The sequence below is a fragment of the Centroberyx affinis genome, unplaced genomic scaffold (assembly GCF_046629955.1).
Source record: "Centroberyx affinis isolate AG114_WGS23_722 - 3 ecotype Tasmania unplaced genomic scaffold, CSIRO-AGI_Caff_v1 ptg000046l_1, whole genome shotgun sequence".
Lineage (NCBI taxonomy): Eukaryota > Metazoa > Chordata > Actinopteri > Beryciformes > Berycidae > Centroberyx > Centroberyx affinis.
In genome coordinates this window covers 868,056-887,347 of record NW_027278759.1, presented here as the reverse complement: position 1 = coordinate 887,347, position 19,292 = coordinate 868,056, and the positions used below count along the sequence as shown (strand labels likewise).

The following is a 19,292-nucleotide window of genomic DNA, read 5'->3' as shown; positions in this document are numbered from 1 at the left end:
TAAGTTTCACTCCTTGAAGGACCTAACCCTGTTCTTATCTCTGCCCAAGGTCTCGTCTTGGACTCGACTGCATTTTTACTCGGTCTTGACTCGGTCTCGGCCCCCTTCGGTCTTGGTCTTGACTCGGACTTGATACACTCTGGTCTTGGTCTTGACTCGGTCTCGGTTTAGGTGGTCTCGACTACAACACTATTAATCATAGACAATATTCAAATATAATTAGACCCACTGTAGCTACACTGGTCCAATGAAATAATGGCCACGCATCATACAGATGTCTTCTGAAGTTTTATTTTATCTCTCTCTCTCTTTTGTCAGCAGACACCGTGAAAACTACAAGAAAATAAAAGATATAAAAGGTTCAAAATATACATCTGTCATTTTAAAGTCTCTCAAGTTAGTGTCCATTGATATACAGGCCCAAACACGTTAGCACAACAGAAGTGTGCTGATATCAAATAAAATTACTGAAAACATATCACACTGTCCATGTAAAGGCACATCAACAAACACTATACACAAATATAAAACAAATGAAAGACTATTACCGTGTGCGCCTCTTGGACCACGTGCAGAATAGGGTTAGTTGGGCCGTATGTCTTTTCTCTGCAGTCATGTTGGTTCTGACCCATAATGCCATGGTCTTGCCCTTAACTAAACTCTGGTCATGTGACCCGTTACACTCTACATTAAATAAACCTTACATAAAGCGCACTACATTTTTAACCAAACATTATTTTAAGGTGGTATATTTTAGACACATTTTTTATCAATGTTACCCTTTTAACATCATATTTATAATACATTTTTAATCATTGTTAATGACTGTATGAACTCAATCATGAATTTATGACAAACATAAAATAAACATCTCAAGGAAACATGTCGCTAAGACAGTTACACCCACATTTCGGACCTATGATACAGCTGACAGAGGTGTCATCTCTGAAAATCTCATCATCATTAAACAATCAATCAATCAGGTTACCTCTTCAAACCCCAACCAGAGTTGCCCTACTGAATGTGAGGTCCTTATCAAATAAATCATTTATATGCCAAGACATTATTTCCTCCAATAAGCTGGATTTGTTCTTTGTCACCGAAACTTGGCTAAATACAGATACTATACCATTAATAGAAGCCACACCTCCTGATTATGCATTTCTCCATCAGCCCAGGCTTTCTGGCCGTGGTGGTGGTGTTGCTGTAATCTACAGGAATATTTTAACTTGCTCCCCTGCTTCCTTTGGTGCTTTCTCTACTTTTGAATTCCTAGGTTTTGTGCTAAATGGTAAATTACCTGTATTGTGTGTCATAGTCTATAGACCACCAAATCAGAACAAAGCCTTTCTTAGTGAATTTTCTGAGCTCCTGTCTGTTGTCATGTCAAGATATGACAGGCTTTTAATTTTAGGTGATTTTAATATTCATGTTTGCTGTCCTTCTAATACATTGGCTACTGATTTTTTGCATCTTACTGATTCTTTTAACTTAGTGCAATCTGTGACCTGCCCAACATGTAAAAAATTATACTCTGGATCTAGTCCTGTCCTTTGGCCTCTCGCTCAGTAATTTTGTTATACGTGACATCTGTGTGTCAGACCACAGGGTTATTTTATTCGACACTGAGCTTCCTCCATCCATACCAAAACTGTCTGCCCAAACTCGCTCCCGTATAATCAACTCTACTACACCCAACCTGTTTTCCAGTGCCTATAGTGCCGATTCCGCAGTCCCTATTATTGAATCCTCTTCCACCTATTTAAACACGGATGAATTAATAGACCTCTTCCACAAGTCCTGTCTGTCTATCCTAGACTCTATTGCCCCTCTTAAAGCTAGAGCTAGGAAGACCAACACAGACCCCTGGCTAAATGAATCCACATGCTCTATTAGAAGGGACTGCCGGAAAGCTGAGCGCAAGTGGATAAAAGACAAACTGCATGTCTCCTATGAAATACATAAGGAGCTTCTAATCAAGTATCAGTCCTCTGTGAAAGATGCAAAAGCAAAATACCTCTCAGATATCATCACCAAGAGCAGTCATAACTCCAGGATCCTGTTTAGCACTATAAACTCTGTAGTTAGCCCTCTGCTTGCTCCACCACAAACTCCTCCCCGATCAGCTGTGAGCAGTTTAAAGATTTCTTCCTTAACAAAATTGACAATATTAGGTCAAATATTTCACACCCTATCAAAGATCTCTCACTGGCTACTGAGGACCCTCCTGTTTTCAGTAATTTCCACCCAGTCTCTTTACCCCTGCTTGGACGTATAATTGCAGGCATGAAGCCCACTAGCTGTCAGCTTGATATAATTCCAACAAAGCTCCTAAAACAGTCTTTTGAAGCAGTTGGTCCTACCAAACTGACAATTTTTAACAGTTCACTAGCCACAGGTACAGTTCCGTCCTGTTTTAAGCATGCCATAGTTCAGCCACTCCTTAAGAAGCCCGGTCTTGACGTGGCTATTCCAAATAATTTCAGGCCAATTTCTAAGCTTTCTTTTTTATATAAGGTTTTAGAAAAGGTTGTTTTTAATCAGATTCTGTCCTTCTTAAACCACAACAATATTTTAAAAAAATTTTAGTCAGGGTTCCGTGAACACCACAGCACAGAGACAGCTCTCCTAAGAGTGACAAATGACCTCCTCTGTGCTGCGGATGCCGGAAAATGCTCTATTTTAATTCTTCTAGATCTCAGTGCAGCTTTCGATACCGTCGACCACATGATTCTTCTTGATCGCTTGAGACGCTGGGTTGGCATTTCTGGGTCCGCCCTTGATTGGTTCCACTCCTACATTTCAAACAGACGTTTCACTGTCTCCATTGGCAACTCATCCTCCAAAACAGCAGATATTTCATGTGGGGTTCCGCAGGGTTCAGTCTTAGGTCCACTTCTTTTCTGTCTGTACATGCTCCCATTGGGAAGAATCATCCAAACTCATAACATCTCTTTTCACTGCTATGCAGATGATACTCAGATTTATCTCCCCCTAAATTCCCAAAATCAGGCCGATGTCACCCGATACAAAACTGTCTCCAAGATATAAAACACTGGCTAAATCAAAATTTCCTTCAGTTAAATGAGGACAAGACAGAGATCCTACTCTTCGGGCCCCCCACATCATACCACTGCTACTGCCCAGAACCTCAATCACCTTTCCGTCTACATCAGACCACATGCCAAGAACCTTGGTGTTATATTCGATGGTGATTTAAGTTTTAACAGGCAAGTAAACTCCGTCGTCAGGTCCAGTTTCTTTCAACTCAGAACCATCTCCAAAATCAGGCATTTCCTATCACCCTCAGATTTAGAAAGAGTCATTCACGCACAATATCATCCAGGCTAGACTACTGTATCTCCCTTTACCTAGGCATCTCAGGCTACCATTTCCTGTTTACAACTAGTTCAAAACGCTGCTGCCCAGTTATTAACAAGGTCCAAGAAACAAGATCACATCACCCCTATCCTTACATCCTTACACTGGCTCCCCGTTCATTTCAGGATAAACAACAAAATCCTTCTAATTGTCTACAAATCTCTCCATAGTCTCACTCCTACATATATCTCAGAACTTCTCACCCCTTACAGCACCACCAGACCTCTCAGATCCTCCCACCGCGGCATGTTGGCTGTGCCCCGTTCGTGGAAAAAAAAGGCTGGGGACAGGGCTTTTTCTGTTGCGGCTCCCCGGCTCTGGAATAGCCTGCCGGAGGCCATTAGACAGGCTGAGTCTGTTGATGCTTTTAAGAAACACCTTAAGACCCACTTTTATTCTTTGGCTTTTAATTGTGCTTAACTTGTCTTATTTTTATCTTGCCTTATTTTCACATCTGTTATGCACATTTGCCTTTATGCTTGTATGTGTATACATATGTATATGTCTGTCTTTGTGAAGCACTTTGGTGCAAAACCTGTGTTTGCTTTTTAAAGTGCTATATAAATGAAATAAACTTAAACTTAAACTACATGTCCAGAGGAAAACAACAAACAATGCATGCAGGGCAGAATTAGGCCAATATCCATTATCGATCAAATACAAAAAGGGCAATCAAATTCTGGCAACATTTGAAAAACAGTGACCCCCACTCATACCATTACAAAGCCCTGCAATACCAAGAGTTGAGCAAAACCAGTCCGCTCACTCCTTCCTTTTTGCAACTGTAAGACCCCACCATAACTTTCCCATTTGTCCATGTAACATTAGACGCAAAAACCACACAGTTTAGACCTCACTGTTTAGACACAAAAACCTCACATATTTCATGGGGATTGGGGGATAAGGTAATGCTGATGTCCTCCATTCATCATGTAACTACTGGCAAAAGATGATTTTACTTTTTTTTAATATTATGCTCATTGCTCATACATAAACATTTCTGTCTCACTTGGATAGGACAGAGCACTTTGCGGCAATCTAAGACAAAAAACGCAATTAGTAAAATGGAATTAATTATTAAAGAGTAATTATTTTATAGGTCAACAAAACAAGGAAAGGGTGGGTGCACACATCTGTATTTATTTATCAGCTGAAAAAGTAATTCAATTTAAAATGTTACTATCATCTTGATTAGCTCTCCTTTCCCTTCCAAGACAAACATTAATGGTCAATAGTAAACAAAATCTGGAGATATTTCATAAACTATCGCTGGTTATTTCTTAGATGTCAGTTATGCAGTTGCTCAATAATTTAACAGTAATTTTAAATAATTACTCTACCCCTTAATGTAAAACTGCCTTAACCTTTAACCAGTTAAAAAAAAAGAAAAGAAAAAAACTTGGAAAAATCTCAGTGTGGTAAAAGACTTTATTGCATATATTTCAAGTATACATACATCCATGTATACTACTACTGCAGTATAACTCAAAGAATAGCCTATTCAATAGCCTTTATCACTCACAATGTCATATGTTTTCTTTATCCACATTTAAATCTTATTGTCCAGATTCAACAAAAAAAAAGAACAAAAAACTTAAATGTAGTTTTACTGGTCAGTGAAAGAGAATGTCACTTGTAGGCATTGGCTTTATGTTTGGGCAAAAAGTTGAAATTCTTGGGAACAGGTCCGAGCAGCATTTCACTGGAAAGAGGAAAACAGTAAAGCACAATAAAAAGTTATTATCATAACATACATGCAGTTTTCTTTTTAGCACCCAACATTAGTTGTATTTTAACGGTCTGCTCCTCACCTAATCTTGACCCAGTCCCCGACGTGTTGACTGGCCATCAGTGACTCCAGATAGTTCCTGCCCATGTAGTACGGAGGGCGCTCATTGATCTTCTGAGGCACTCGTTCCAACAGGCCTACTGGGATATATCTGAGAGAGAGAGAGGGAGAGAGAGAGACAGAGAGAGAGTGTTAGATTTCTCTCCAATCCACCATTAGATTTCCTAACCCGATTAAGTAGTTTACGTTCAGAGGTTAAAGATACACTACGAAGGATCTTTTTATTTAAAAAGGCACCAGTCTTATCAGCCTAAATTAATGCTCCCATCCCCCCTAATTGAGACTGTAGCTTCACCGTGTTTGTCCAAATTAAATTCTGGTGTTGGGTATAACTATGGACACTTCTCCGCCCACAGGACGTGACAAAATAAAACTTCAGAGTGAAACACAAACTTGTCTCGTACATTTGGCATAAAGCGATCACAGGCTCAGTGCTACAAGAAATACAACATTTTGCAGTGCATGATTGTTGTTTGTAACTGACCTGCACATGAAGGAGAGCCACTCCAGCAGGAAGTTGCGGGTCTTCTCCAGGCCTCGGGTGTCCGAGCCCCAGTGCTCCAGGCCATAGTTGGTGAAATCCCTGAGGATGTCCAGTCGCTCACTGGACGAGATGTCCCAGTCCCTCCTCTCCTTTATTTCAGTGAAGATCCAGGGCTTGATGAGAGCTCCTCTAGAGAGGACCAAGCAGTGCAACCACAATAAAAGACAGACATGCAAACCTGAATTTAATTTCCCTGCAATTTTTGGTGAATTTTACAAGTTCATGATATAAATTACTGGGTTTGTTAACGTGGCTAACATGATATGTAGATTTATTATCAAAATCTGTGTAAAAAATACAAGAATCATACTGCTGATGACACACTGCATTATAAAACTAAAGGTCACGGTGAATGTACAGGAGGTGGACAAAATAACAGAAACATCAAATGAAAAAGGACTTTGAAACAACTAAATCACATTTACAAAGGCATCTATACAGCCGAGTCATATGAAGTTGAACGCCAATTAGCAGTATGTCAGGATTAACAGGAGTCTGAGAATAACCACTTTTATATGCAAGTTTTCAAAGCAACATGAGGGAATTGCCTAGTTCCAAGAGGCTAAATCGGCGTGCCCAAGTTTAAGACGCATGAGTCATAACAAGTACAGATCCTGCACAGGCCCACGGTGGATGTGTTGAATTCCACTAGCCGCAGCTACACTGATCTGTCGTTAAACGGACAGAATTATTGACGTGGGAAAAACTGCTAAATTATTTAATGTGGCAAGGGGAAAGGTCTTGAAAATCATGATAATATAAAACACAGACAAACTGCATTGGCAAAGAGGAAAGTCAAAGCTCACTGCGAAGTGCAGTGTAGATTTCCACCTGCCAAAGAACTAGAAGCTTTCTTTCTTGAAGAATAGTCCAATATCCACTACACACAGTTCAGGATTTGTATGACAGCATTATAAGGACAACTGACGCTGTCCTGAAGGAAAAGAGTGGCCCTCCTCCTCATTAGGTACTTGATATTCATTTTGTCATTAGGTTTGTCAGTTATTTTGTCTGCAAAAAAAACATAAGTCAAACAAAATCACTTAAGAGATAGACACCAACCTTGCAATCATGATACCAGAAACTCCGGTCTCTCTAGCCTTCATGGCATCCTCATAGGACAAAATGTCTCCATTCCCTGGGACAATCAGAAAAGCACCTCATTTACCAACACACAGGATCTGAAGTAAATATCACATATGTTTTTCTGAGTGAGTGCCAAAGTAGAAACCTTGCTCAGATTGATAAAGGAAAGGGAGGTGGGTGAGACCGGGCATGTCATTGGTGTTATCAAGTAGGCACCCTCCAATAAAGACATTTCCTTGAATTTGTCCCATGTTACCCCCAGAAAGCTCAACAATCGATTCTGGCGTTCCAGACCCCATCCACATCCACTATAAATAATGTTCAGACCTCTACTCACAGACACTGAACTGACAGTGCACCCTTAGGCTTACACTTGAACATGTACACAGCAGCTGCTGCTGAGTTGAGGTCTTTGTGCATTTCACACACAGTACCAGTAACAATGGATGATGGTTAATTTAAGCATCAGCAAGAATAAAAAGAGGGGAAATCACTTCTACTGCAATAAGAACCCTATTCAAGCCAACGGTCACAAAGATGAAAATTATATGGTATAGTAAATACTCAGTGGAATAGTATATGTGGCTTTACAATACATGGACACTTTTGGCAAAACATTTTGAGTGTAAGCAGTAGCACTATTCCTCAGGCAGCAGTGAAATGTGTTGTTTATAGTGTATCTATGTTGTAAAGCCATATTTACCGTTCCACTGCCTATGTACAAATTTTCATGTTTGTGATTGCAAAGTTGAATAAATAGTGTTCTTTTTGCATTAGAAGTGGTTGATTTTCTAGTTCTAGTTTTTTTGTTTTGCCTCCTTGGGAAGCCTTTGCCCTCCTCCACACCCTACACAATTACAATCTTTACACATCCACATACCAAAAAGTGGGATGGGGCTAGCCAGCTGGGAACAGGTGTTGATATAATCCCAGTCAGCTATCTTAGTGTAGCGCTGCTCCCTGGATCGGCCATGCAACTGTAAGAAAACAACAGTGTCAGTGTCAGACATCACACTGTAGAGCTGCCTCTATAATCTGGTTTATTTGCAGACATAAAAATGAAAAAACACAGAAAGAGCAGAGAAAATACAGATTGTGTGGGTGATATAAAAAAACAAGGTGCTTAGAAAAATATCTTACTAAAGAAACATAGGAACAAAAAAAGAAAATTAAGATGACAAAAGTGTGGATATAATTATGAGAACCTTGCAAACTGTAAGATGGGTACAAATCATTTTAGCTAAACAGAGCAAAGTCCAGGTTCCTTCACATTTTCCATTTAAAAATTTCACTCTTTTCCCAGAACGTAGTTCTTCAGAGGATGTGAAGATTTTAGTCAGTGTTTAATGTGATTTGCGCTCCACTCTGCAACTTAAGATAATGTTCAAAACAACAAATATCACAGTATGTGCGATGATAGTGGGTCTTTCAGCTACATAAAAATAGTCATGAGTATTGGGATTGACAACAATCCTCTATAGTTTTCCAGACGTTTTGTGCCTGGAAATGATCAAATCTGACTTCCATACTTTTCCAGACTTGCAGGAGCCATGACTGTGTTTTGATCTGTGTGATTAGATCTTTCAGATACAAAGTAGATAGATATCTCTCAGATTACTAGAACTCATCTCTCCTTTTACATCAATTCAAACTCAAACACAAGTTCTTTGGTCTTCTACTCCTGAGAGACTTACTGTGATCATGGACACGCCCCATTTCTTCATCTCTGGGATGAGTTTGTGTGCTACGTTGCATTTCTCCTGAACACCAGTGCGGATCTTGACTGTCAAAGGGACATCCAGGACCTTAGGGCAGAAAAACCTGTTCTCATCCAGCTTTGAGTTTGGTGTAAAAACTTTCACAAAGAGACAATGAAAAACTGCTGAACTATACTTAACTTTTTAACATTGGTTTCAACACTTGTTAAATATATAGACACTTACTGATGGTAAAGACAAGGAAAATTACATAAAACCACTATAAAGCCACTTTGTTTTGAATTATTACTTGTGATAATTCTTCCTAAACAGCCAAAGCTAAAATTCACCTGTATGTGACTGGTGTTCTCAGCACCATAAGACATTCAGACTGGTGTCATTCTTTTTTAAAAGTCATGATAAAACTACAGTTATCCAAGTGAGAAAAGGGAAGACTTACATAGTTCATTCCCCTGACGATCTGTTCAAACTTCTTGGTACGCGTCATCAGCCCGCAGCCTCCACCCTGAAGAGGGAAAGAAAACAAAGACCATTTGTCAGAAAACTGACCAAGAGCTGACCATTCAAAATCAACTCCATCATCAGCTAAGGGAATATTTAACATTTACTGCCTCTTCCTATTAACAAGTCACATCGATGTCTTTTGACCAGGGAAACCTGACTCCACAGTTTAAATCATGAAATTTTCTCGTTCAGTGGTTCTGTCTTTTGCATCTTCCTTTCTCCCTCCATCTCACACTCTGCTGTGACTAACCCTCCTCCCGGTGAAGTAGGAATATTCACTGGAATTACTCGATAGCTCAAAGCAACAATTTCAAAGTGTTCATGCATTCAAACTTGTGTAAATCAGTCAATGTAGTTTTCTGTAGACTGTGATAATTATTCTCAGCTTTTGTACACTGAACACACATGTACTTGATGAGTGATACTTTTTACTGTATGTATGAATGTAGATTCATATTTAATTGGTCTAAGTAGAAATCCACATCCCTAGTTAGTCTTGATGCTGCTTTCCTGACCAAGTCACCCCAGAAAAAGATTCTTAATCTCAGTGGGACTACCTGGTTAAATAAAGGTTAGAGTAAAACACACAACAGCACCCACACAGCTCTCATTATGTTGCAAGCAATCAGAGTTTTACCTTCTTGTAGACGAGGTCAATGGGACATCCAGAGTTGATGTCCACAAAGTCAACGTCAGTGTTGCTGTTGATGAGCTCTGCACACCTGGTCATTGTGTCAGGGAAACAGCCTTCCACCTGGACACACATTTCAGATTTATAACCCAACTTTTACAACAGTGAAGTGAACACAGTGCTTTGCTAATTATTTAACAACCATGAAGAGTTTCAGATAGTTTGAGACAATCCCTATGAGGATCCTACCTGAACACCAAAAAGATCTTCACTTTCATGCCTCTTGAGGAGCGCCCACTCAGACTGCTGTCCCTGCAGCAGGTTAGTGCACATGGCCATCTCTCCACAGGTGATGTCGGCCCCAAGGCGCTTGCACACACGCCGGAAAGGCAGATTCCCACACTGAGGAACACCGAGGGAATCATTTAATGAAATGAATTTCAACCCAACACCTCATTTATGGGTCAGCTTTGAACAGAAACCTATTCTTAGAAATTCTTACTGCTTTCGAACTCTAAGTTGAACTCTAAATAAATTCTTATCTAGAGTGAATGGGAATCTGATTAGCTGAACCCAACCGCTCTTTGGCAGGATGCACTGTAAGTGTTTATAAGAACATTAGTAACACATGTACAAATAACTTCAGTACTCATTTCAGTTTGCTGGTACTCACTGTGGTTAGAGGAGCGAGGTAGAGCTTGTCGTGAAAGTCCACCTTGAAAACAGATAAAGAAAGGTACTCATTACCCATAAAGATACACTACAAATGCAATCATTTAAGTCAAGAAAATATCTCCCCAAGACATTCCTGCCTGAGACAATTTAGCATTATCCATCTGCCAGTTGGCTGATTATAAGAAACTGGATATCCAAAACGGTTGGCTTGAGTTAATTTGGACACGTATTTAGCAAGTAGCAGGATTTGATGCAACTAGTCCTTGTGCCATTTATCTAAGCCAAACTAGAAACTTAGCGAGGATGTTAATGGAAAGAGCGGTGGGTGAGATATACCTGCTTCTTCTCACAGGTTCGCAACTTGATGACATCCGCATCAGTCAGTGGGCCAACAGTCTTCACCGGAGTCTGTTTCTCTGGACTGACCTGCAGTTTATCAAAAAGCAAACCAACCACAAAGGTTACAACCATGCAATATATACTGTATAGACCTTCATCAGCTGGTTGCCATTTTGAAGGTAGAACCAAAAGTGGACTGGGAAAATAGGAAGTGCTCTTTTGACTCCCATGTTATTTAATGCTGAGAAATGCAAGTATCAAAACAATAAAAATGATAAACAGAAGCCTTTTTCAGATCATTAAAACACCTCAGTTGCGTGATTCCAGATTTTGTTGACCATTTCATTCATCATTCCCACCTATTTATTCATTATTTAATGCAGTTGTGGTATCCACCTTTCAATACTGGAGGTAGGTCAACTTTCAAATTGCATTTGCTCTGCTTGCTTCCTTATGGTGTATTTTGGTGGCAGTAGCAGAATAACAGGCACCCCAGTTATAAAATTTTCATTTTTTATGTGTGCTCATACGCAAGTCAAATTTAGCCACAACAATGTGGAAAAACTCTCAAGTTGTGTAATTCCATCTATGTATATTTAAGTAAGTAAAGCAACATTACTGCTACATTCTCACCCATATCAAGAGAGAGAGAGACAGAGAGAGAGGGGAACATTTTGGGACTGCACTTGGTTATGTTATGAGCAGCATGCGGTACCTGTGTTTCTGCTGCAGTGGACGCATGTAGCTCCTCTCCTGCAGGACTCTGATTGGGTATTTCAGCTGCACAAGCATTCCCTGGGTGTGTCAAAGTACTGGATTGTAATATCAAATTCAAATCAATTCAAACATCAAATTCTGAGCAATGACACCTCTATTAAATAAGATTGCCTCTGAAAATGCCGCAGTCTGAGTTTCGTGTTCATCATTAAAAGCAACAAAAGGGATATTTGGAAACTAAACATGAAGCATATTTCAATCTGAAACAATAGCCAATTACTATTTAGCCCTTAACCAATGGTGCAGATCCATACAGCTTGTCATTCTACACGCGCATCTGTTCAAATGACACAGCATGGATTGCACATTGCCCTACTAAAATTAGGTGAGCTGATTAGATGAAAGAAGATCTCACTAGCTTGAGAGGGAGTTGATTAACTCTGAGGCTAAGCAATATGGAGCCACTTACTATTCACTTCTGACTGCTGCAGTTGTGTTGGTCATAATTTCAAACAACTTCACAGGCATATTATCAGCCTTAGAAATGGGTAAGACTGATTTGTGCTTAAGAAGGCAGCAGCAGAGTCGATGAGATGAAACTTTCTGCAGGGGGATTTTGTCTTCTTACCGTTTCCTTGCCGCTCTCTCTGCTCGTTGTTATTGCCGATAGTTTTGAGGTACTCAGCCGACTTCTTGAAGGGGACTGAGCGCTTCCTCAGACGGTTCTGGAGGTCTTTATTCAAGTTGTTCTTCACCAGAGTCCGGCCCTCGTAGGCCTTAACCAGATCTGCGTTCACCATGTTCTTGAGGTCGGGGGAAGTGTGTGCCTTGGCGAAGCGGCAGCACAGACCGTAGTAACACTTCCCATATGTGTCGTAGAGGTAGCAGCTGTCGCCCACGTCAGCGGGCTTGGTGGCCATGTACTCTGCGACGTCGTGGTAAAATTTGCATTTTTCCCCATAGGGGCATTCCTTATTGTCCTGAATGGGTGAAAAGGTCAGGAGAATATACAATGAGTTTACAAAGGGAACAAAACATATGCCACACTGCTGAACGACTAGTTTGGGCTCCATACCTGACTGACTGAGGGACACAGTCGTTTGTCGTCATAGGTGTTAGGTTTCATGTGCGGCCTTGACTTGTTCTGCCCTCGCACTCGTTTGCCGTCTGGTTTCCACGCCTTGTTCTTTTCCTCAGGCTCCAGTTTGAGCTTTTTTGCTTCAGGTTCCTCCACAGATGTCTCTGTTGTCTCCTTAGGCGTCTCATCATCACCAGCCTTTCCTCCTTTAGGGTCCTGGCATTCAGAGTCTAGGAACTCATGGAATTTTTCTTTGGATGTTAGGAATCTGTAAAGCATAAGAAGAATGTTTTACTTGATCAAAGATACAAGTGTGCATTAAGCTAACACTGCCTACCTGAGTTTTAATTAATGTGTTGCAATTTATATGCAGCTGGTATGACTCTGTAACTGTATGTCTAACACTGGTTAAGGTGACCATTTTCATTGCAATACCACAATAACATCTGATGCCAGACTTTGGCCAGCCAAAGAGCCAGGGAGCATGAGCCAGTTAAGTGTTAAGGTGTGTTCAGGCAGCGTCTCATGTTGGGAATTGGGAAGAGAGAAACAAAAATGCCACTGATGCTCTTGTTGCACTATCCCCATTGGACCTTCAGCTGGAAAACTTAACACTGCTTCTCACACAGTGACGGTTCATCCTGATTTGTCGCTCAACTGAAGTAACAGAAATGTAGAGATGTAACATATTTGCAACACTTTCAAACGGTTTCCAGAACAGCATAACAGCTACTCACTCATTTTTAATGGAAGCTGTGCCCTTTGCAGCCCCATCTGTCTTCTTATCAGCGGGTCCTTGTGACACTTTCTCCATCTTCCAGTCCTCCTTCTGCAAGGTAACAATATATTAGTCTGTTATTTTAGATGGAACTATGTTGCTAAATAGGAAAGCCACTATTTTCCTCAACACAAGGCATATTTTACAAGCCAGTCCCATAACGTCATGATCTGTGTTTTTGAACAAGTCTCTGCTACAGCTGTAAGCTTGCTGCAAAACGATCCATGAAGGAGTCAAACTTATTTAAGAGATGAAGAATGAATGAGGAAACACAAACACAGGTGACATGCTCTGTCTGAGTAGTAAGCTCTCACACTTTTACAGATATGAAAAAAGGCATTCAGATGAAAAGTATAATTGGCGTCTAGCTTTGGTAAAATGATATATGTTGAAGAAACCCTACTAAAAGAACTGTACAAGATCATCCTGTGGGATTTAACTGTGGTCCAGAAAGATAAATAACTAGACATGTTCTGTAAACAATACAGCCCAGACTGTCTGATTAAGTTGAACTATTCATGCTAACCAAGGTCATTACCTGTTATTTGAATGTAGCTAAGGTTATCCAAGTGACATACTTCAGAGAGTGAAACTACCCATGACCGGGGAACTGAAACTCCTCTTGCAAACAAGCTAACAGCTAACGTTACAAGGCTATGTAGCAAACCGCCGGGCAGCTAACGTTAACGCATCGACTTCAACACTTTTAAAACGACCTCGTAAAAAGTTAGAAGAAAAACAATACGGTAGAGTATCAATACACTTGTGACTAACACCTTAACGTGCAAAAATCCCACGGCGTGAGGAAATGCTTGTGTAACTGTGTGGAAGGGTCCGTGGTATAATGTTCACCAAACATTGGTTCCGCTTTGTTTTAATTGTCGTGTCCCTACAGTTTATACTTTATAACACGGGAAAAATAAGATTTAAATCAGGACATTTCACCAAAAATTCCACCAGGTTAGGATAACCAGGCACAGGAGTGCTGTCTGGAACAAGTAATTGGGAACAGAAATAAAGTAATTTATCCAATATAGTAGAATTCCCTATACAATATTGTACGGTATGGCAAAGTCCCTGTATCTAATATTATTATAATAAACTCCCAAACCTGCTTATATTGACTCAATTTCTGATTGAGTTTTTGCTAAAAAAAATAAAATGACACCATCGCACTGCCATATCAGAAATCTCATATTGCATGAAAACCTAATGACAGCTGACTTAATGACATTATCTCTGTTTATGAATGTACCATGTAAATGTTATGCTTTTGTTTGGGTGTTATGAATTTATTAAATACTGGAGATCATGCAAAGTGTGACCATTTTTTATTGATTACATTACATCAATATGGATGTCAAGACCTTCCTTTCCAGTATGTGGGGTATTTTGTATAGGCCTAGATCTTTGACCAGAAAAGAGAAACCCCAAGCCATGCATTTTGAAATAATTTCTCAGTGCAATGAATGTGTATATTGAGGGTAAGCTACTTTTTTAAGCAACTGTAAATCTTATTAGAAAAAAAAGAAACATTTCCATTATTAAATCAAAAATTACATTGAAATCTTATAGAACAGATTTAAGAAATCATATTTTTTATTTATATTTAGCTACATTATAAAATCTCTGTTTAACAACTCAATTATTCTGAAATTGAGTTAAAAGCGAAGTAACATCCTACACAGTCCAACATGATACATTCACTCATCTGATGAGACAGCAAGTTTTTCCATCTTTGCATCAAACCGCTTTCGACTGGTGTCCAGGATGTTGATGCCACTCTCTTGAAAGTCGTATCCAACACTCTGCAGCTTTTCCAGTCGCCCTGTGATATTCTGTGTGCTGTAATCCAGCACTTTGGGCTTCTCCAGTATCTGCTTAATTGTTATTCCCCCCTTTAGGAGACAATCCAGTTTGGTGCTCAGCCTCTCCGTCCCAATGTACAGCACCATTGGATAGGAGAGTACCAGTTTTTTGACATCAGATCTCTGACAACCAAGCGAAGCCATCTTCTGCTGGAGGCTTTTGAAATTCTTTTTCAGATACTCATTGGACAAGTCCAGGATTTCTGCCCCGGCGCCTTGCAGAAGAGCTAGCAGTTCACAATCGCTCAGCTTCAGAGAGGTTTTCAGGTCGTCAATGTTTTTCTTGACTCTCTTAGTGCTCCGGATGAGGATGTAGAGGTTTCTGGATATGATGGCTTTGGCAAACTTCTCCGGATCCTTTCCGCCAAGCTCCGCGCAGATGTCTTCCAGCAACTCCACCATCTGCCTGTTGAGCTCCAAGCTGTTGGAGAAGGTGCGCGGCGCTGTGGTCAGCAGCCGGTGGAGGTCTTTGGCGTTGAGCCCCAGCGAGGCCAGAAACACGATGTTCTTTTCCAGGTTCTCGTTGTCGCTGGAGCGGAAGAAAGACTCAGGCGAGCGATCCAGGATGCTCACGATTTCTGCATCAGTCTCGAAGATGCTTCTCCACAGCTGCCAGCGCTGCTCCAGGTGGTCGGCGGTGCGGGTGATGGCACGGGGAAAGCGAGATATGATGCTGGCGATCGCTTTGTGGCTGGCACCTTTGCTCTGCAGGAACTGAGCGAGGCCATGCTCATTCGTGATGACCTTACGAAAGACCCCAGGCTGGCGCTGCCGTGCCTTCTTCACATCCACCCCCATGAGATTGAGGTTCTCCAGCAGAGATTCATTCTCTAGGCGCTCCACCAGCTTTGGCTCATTGCTTTTTGGAGTGATGGTGCAAAGCCTCCTGGGAAGGCAGGTGGGTGTTAGCTGTACAGGAAGGAGGGCAAACCTGCACTGCAATGCCACTGATCTATGGAGGTTCAGGAGAGCCCGGACTCCAGGTGCTGCTGCCATTTTCAATGAGGAGGCCTTTACTGTAACATGTCAGTGGACCTAAAGTGAGAAAATAAACACTGAGCAGTTGAATAAAAACAGAGAAGTCTAGTCAAAGAAGCAGAACTGGGAAATCATGATAATGAGGATGACATCACACTTGGCTATAATTATGTTAATAGCATGTTAGCTACACAGCACAGTGGGCTAAATGTCTGTGATACCAATAGAGCAAGACTAATGTTAAGCTGCTGTCCGGTCCAACGCGAGGATATAATCAAAATCTGTCTTTCACTTCATTTATGACCCTTAGTTGACGTGACAACTCATAAAATATCTCTTTCTGTTTAGCTTGTGCCATAGAGTCACAGAACCACCTACAATTTAAGTTAACGTTAATGTAAAGTTAGGTGTACGTTACCGTTAGCGCTCTAAGTTAACCTTAACTGATAGCTAGAAATTTAACATATAACGTTATAGCTCCTTTTACTATGTATATTATCAACGTTTGAAGCCTTAATATAGTAGTTATTAGTAATTCTAGCAATTAAACAAAACCAAAGCACTTACCACATAAGTTTGGTCTCTCAGCTGAGGAGATTTAAAGACTATTGCCCAAAGAGATCCACATATCTCCCTTGCAGACTTCAGTGGAAACCGAAACGGGACACGGGCAAACTCTCGCGAGATAAAAGGAGGACGTCCTCTGAGAAGACTGACACGGCGAATATTTTTTTATTTAGCGCCATCTATTGTTGTGGAGTTAAAAAAAAAAAGAAAAGAAATCCTCAATTCACCTTTAACCACTAGATGGCACTACAGGGCTGATATTTAGGGGATACGCGAGTCTCACAAACGAGAGGTCACAGGGTACCGTCATGAGATCATAATGCAGCTACAGGCATTGAGACTGCAGCATGCATAGATGGCTATCATGATAAACAGTTAAAAATAAGATGCAACATCCATCCTTGAAGATTGTAACTTTGGATAATGTACACATGACTCACATCTGATTTTCCCTTTTTCTGTAGCCTTTTGTTTTGTATTTTGTATGTATTTGTGCATGTTATTTTTTTATTATTACACAATTGACTGATTTTGGTGCTCAGCAGGCATAATTGATGTTTAACTGATTATATGGTACATGATTGCCTTTTTAATTATATCTACAAGTTCTTCAATAAATAAAAAAAAGGTGCAACATGAATCCATTAACTTTCCTGCTCACTATAATCTCATTGTCTCTGTAAAAGCCAGCAATCACTGTGAGGAGTCGAGTATAACATGTAGAATGATTGCTATTCCTGTTGTATACAATGTATACATGTAAAAAAAAACATATACAACAACAAACAATAACTCGCATAATCCCTCAGAATACAATGGAATTTTCAATCCATACATAAATCTATTGTACCTGGCCACATCAAATCATACAATATCAGACACACAAATATTGTCTAGTTTTGGACTGTGAGCTGTGAAATGCATTCATAGTTTATTCATGCCAGACCTCTAAGTAACTCCTTTACCAGCTGACTCTTGTATCTCATTCAGCAGTCCACTTTAACATGTGGAGTGGCTCGAAAGCTTGGCACCAAAAATCTACTGACCTATTCTCTTTGCTAATGATCCCCACCACTCATGAATATTTCAATACAGCACAGTGATATCTTCATTATTCAAATGGATTTTCACTCCGCAATCTCTAAGATTGAAGTGAGCGTGCTGCTTAGTCAAAACAGCTTCCTCCAACGTCTGGGCTAAACAGAATCTCAATATTGCTTTTTGTCCCGGTCATCAACAGGACATGCTTTATTTTTTATTAACATTCCCAATTCCATTTTGTTCTCAGATATACCCAAAGCACTCCTGCCTGCATTTGCATAATGATGTGCTGGTGAGCAACTCTTATGGCCTGTGCTGCCGCTTTCAGTCATTTTCAGCAGGAGATTAACACTGTCCTCTGTGCTCAGAGAGTAATAATGATGAGAGGCGCAAAGGGGAAGACACAGCAAAGAAGGCTTTGATTGGATTTGATCCTATGCTAAGGAGACAGCGTTCCTGCCTGTGGATATACAGACAAGGGCATAAGTGTTACATCACCTTCATTCTTACCACTTTACATCACCTTATTGCAGCTTCCCTCACTGTTCAGAAAGCAGAGCATTCTGGCATAATTAACACCTGTGCAAAGAGCAATGAAGTTACGTTCCCTTTCCATAATATTTTCTTGATTCATTGCAGTATTTTAAATGTTTCAGGCTGGCCAACCAAATGTCATTTGTCAGTAATTTTCTTCGGCTAATACTAGAAGACGACACTGAGTTAATGCTGTGTGCCTTTAGGTGAGTAGTACTGTAGGTCCCTTTATCTGTGTGGTGGGAGACTCCATTAGGCCTGACAATGCTCTTGCATGCCTTACTGCAATTTGCACCTCTTTCTATGTTTAGTGGACTAAAATCATTTGGTGTTTTGTAGGATATCTGGTGGATATATTATTTCTGTTTTTTCCCTATCCATGTGTGCACTTCTGAGGTGACTTTCTTGCTCCTGCTTTGAAGTTTTCAGACTGGCAGTGATTTGAAGTTAACCCTGTAAGGCATCCTTGCTCATTTTTTCCTTTTTCCCCCCTCGTGTTGTCAAATGATTCTTCAAGGTTAGCCTACTCATAGTGCTTGTCTTCTTTCTCACTTTCTGAAGATTTCCTCTGCTGATTTCTGAGCTGCCTCTCCTCCGGCAGTAGTCATTCAAACTGTTGCTGGCAGCAGGACATTTGGTTCTGAAACTGCCTTCTTTCTTTTTCCACTAATTCTATCCCTTTTTACTCTATAGTCATAGCTAATCCACCATTTCTCTTGCTGTCAGCTGTTTCTTTTTGCTTGTCTGATTCCATTTTCATTTCAGTGTTTCTAGATTCCTCCAAAAACTTGCCAAATTGATAATTTATGTGTTCTTGTCCCTGCATGAATATGACAGCTGTCGTGTTTAGATATGTGGAATTACGTCCTGAACCATTTGTTGTGGTCTAGACTAGTGGTAGAGTTGCTTGGGTACCTGCAGTTCTGACACAGTATACTCCTGTGGTGCATCAATAATTTAGATGCCGAAACTTTCAGAGAGTCAGTAGTTCCTGCTGACACTGC

At 40.4% G+C, this 19,292-nt stretch overlaps 2 protein-coding genes across 2 annotated transcripts; both read right to left on the bottom strand.

Moving 5' to 3' along the window:
- Nucleotides 1–4,803: 4,803 nt before the first annotated feature.
- On the bottom strand, nucleotides 4,804–14,087 carry LOC139643063 (tRNA-dihydrouridine(47) synthase [NAD(P)(+)]-like). The gene is made up of 16 exons (XM_071518214.1): nucleotides 13,839–14,087; nucleotides 13,260–13,351; nucleotides 12,520–12,790; nucleotides 12,073–12,424; nucleotides 11,443–11,522; nucleotides 10,725–10,814; nucleotides 10,387–10,428; nucleotides 9,963–10,115; nucleotides 9,720–9,836; nucleotides 9,018–9,083; nucleotides 8,555–8,665; nucleotides 7,741–7,837; nucleotides 6,837–6,912; nucleotides 5,715–5,903; nucleotides 5,193–5,321; nucleotides 4,804–5,083 (listed from the first exon to the last, which is right to left on the bottom strand). Exons 2-16 carry the CDS (start codon nucleotides 13,334–13,336, stop codon nucleotides 5,011–5,013), a joined length of 1,923 nt encoding a protein of 640 aa, XP_071374315.1. The 5' UTR covers nucleotides 13,337–13,351; nucleotides 13,839–14,087; the 3' UTR covers nucleotides 4,804–5,010.
- Nucleotides 14,088–14,628: 541 nt separating this feature from the next.
- LOC139643210 (transcription termination factor 1, mitochondrial-like) lies at nucleotides 14,629–16,807 on the bottom strand. The gene is made up of 2 exons (XM_071518398.1): nucleotides 16,714–16,807; nucleotides 14,629–16,203 (listed from the first exon to the last, which is right to left on the bottom strand). The coding sequence occupies exon 2, from the start codon at nucleotides 16,162–16,164 to the stop codon at nucleotides 15,004–15,006; it is 1,161 nt and encodes a 386-aa protein (XP_071374499.1). The 5' UTR covers nucleotides 16,165–16,203; nucleotides 16,714–16,807; the 3' UTR covers nucleotides 14,629–15,003.
- Nucleotides 16,808–19,292: the final 2,485 nt, after the last annotated feature.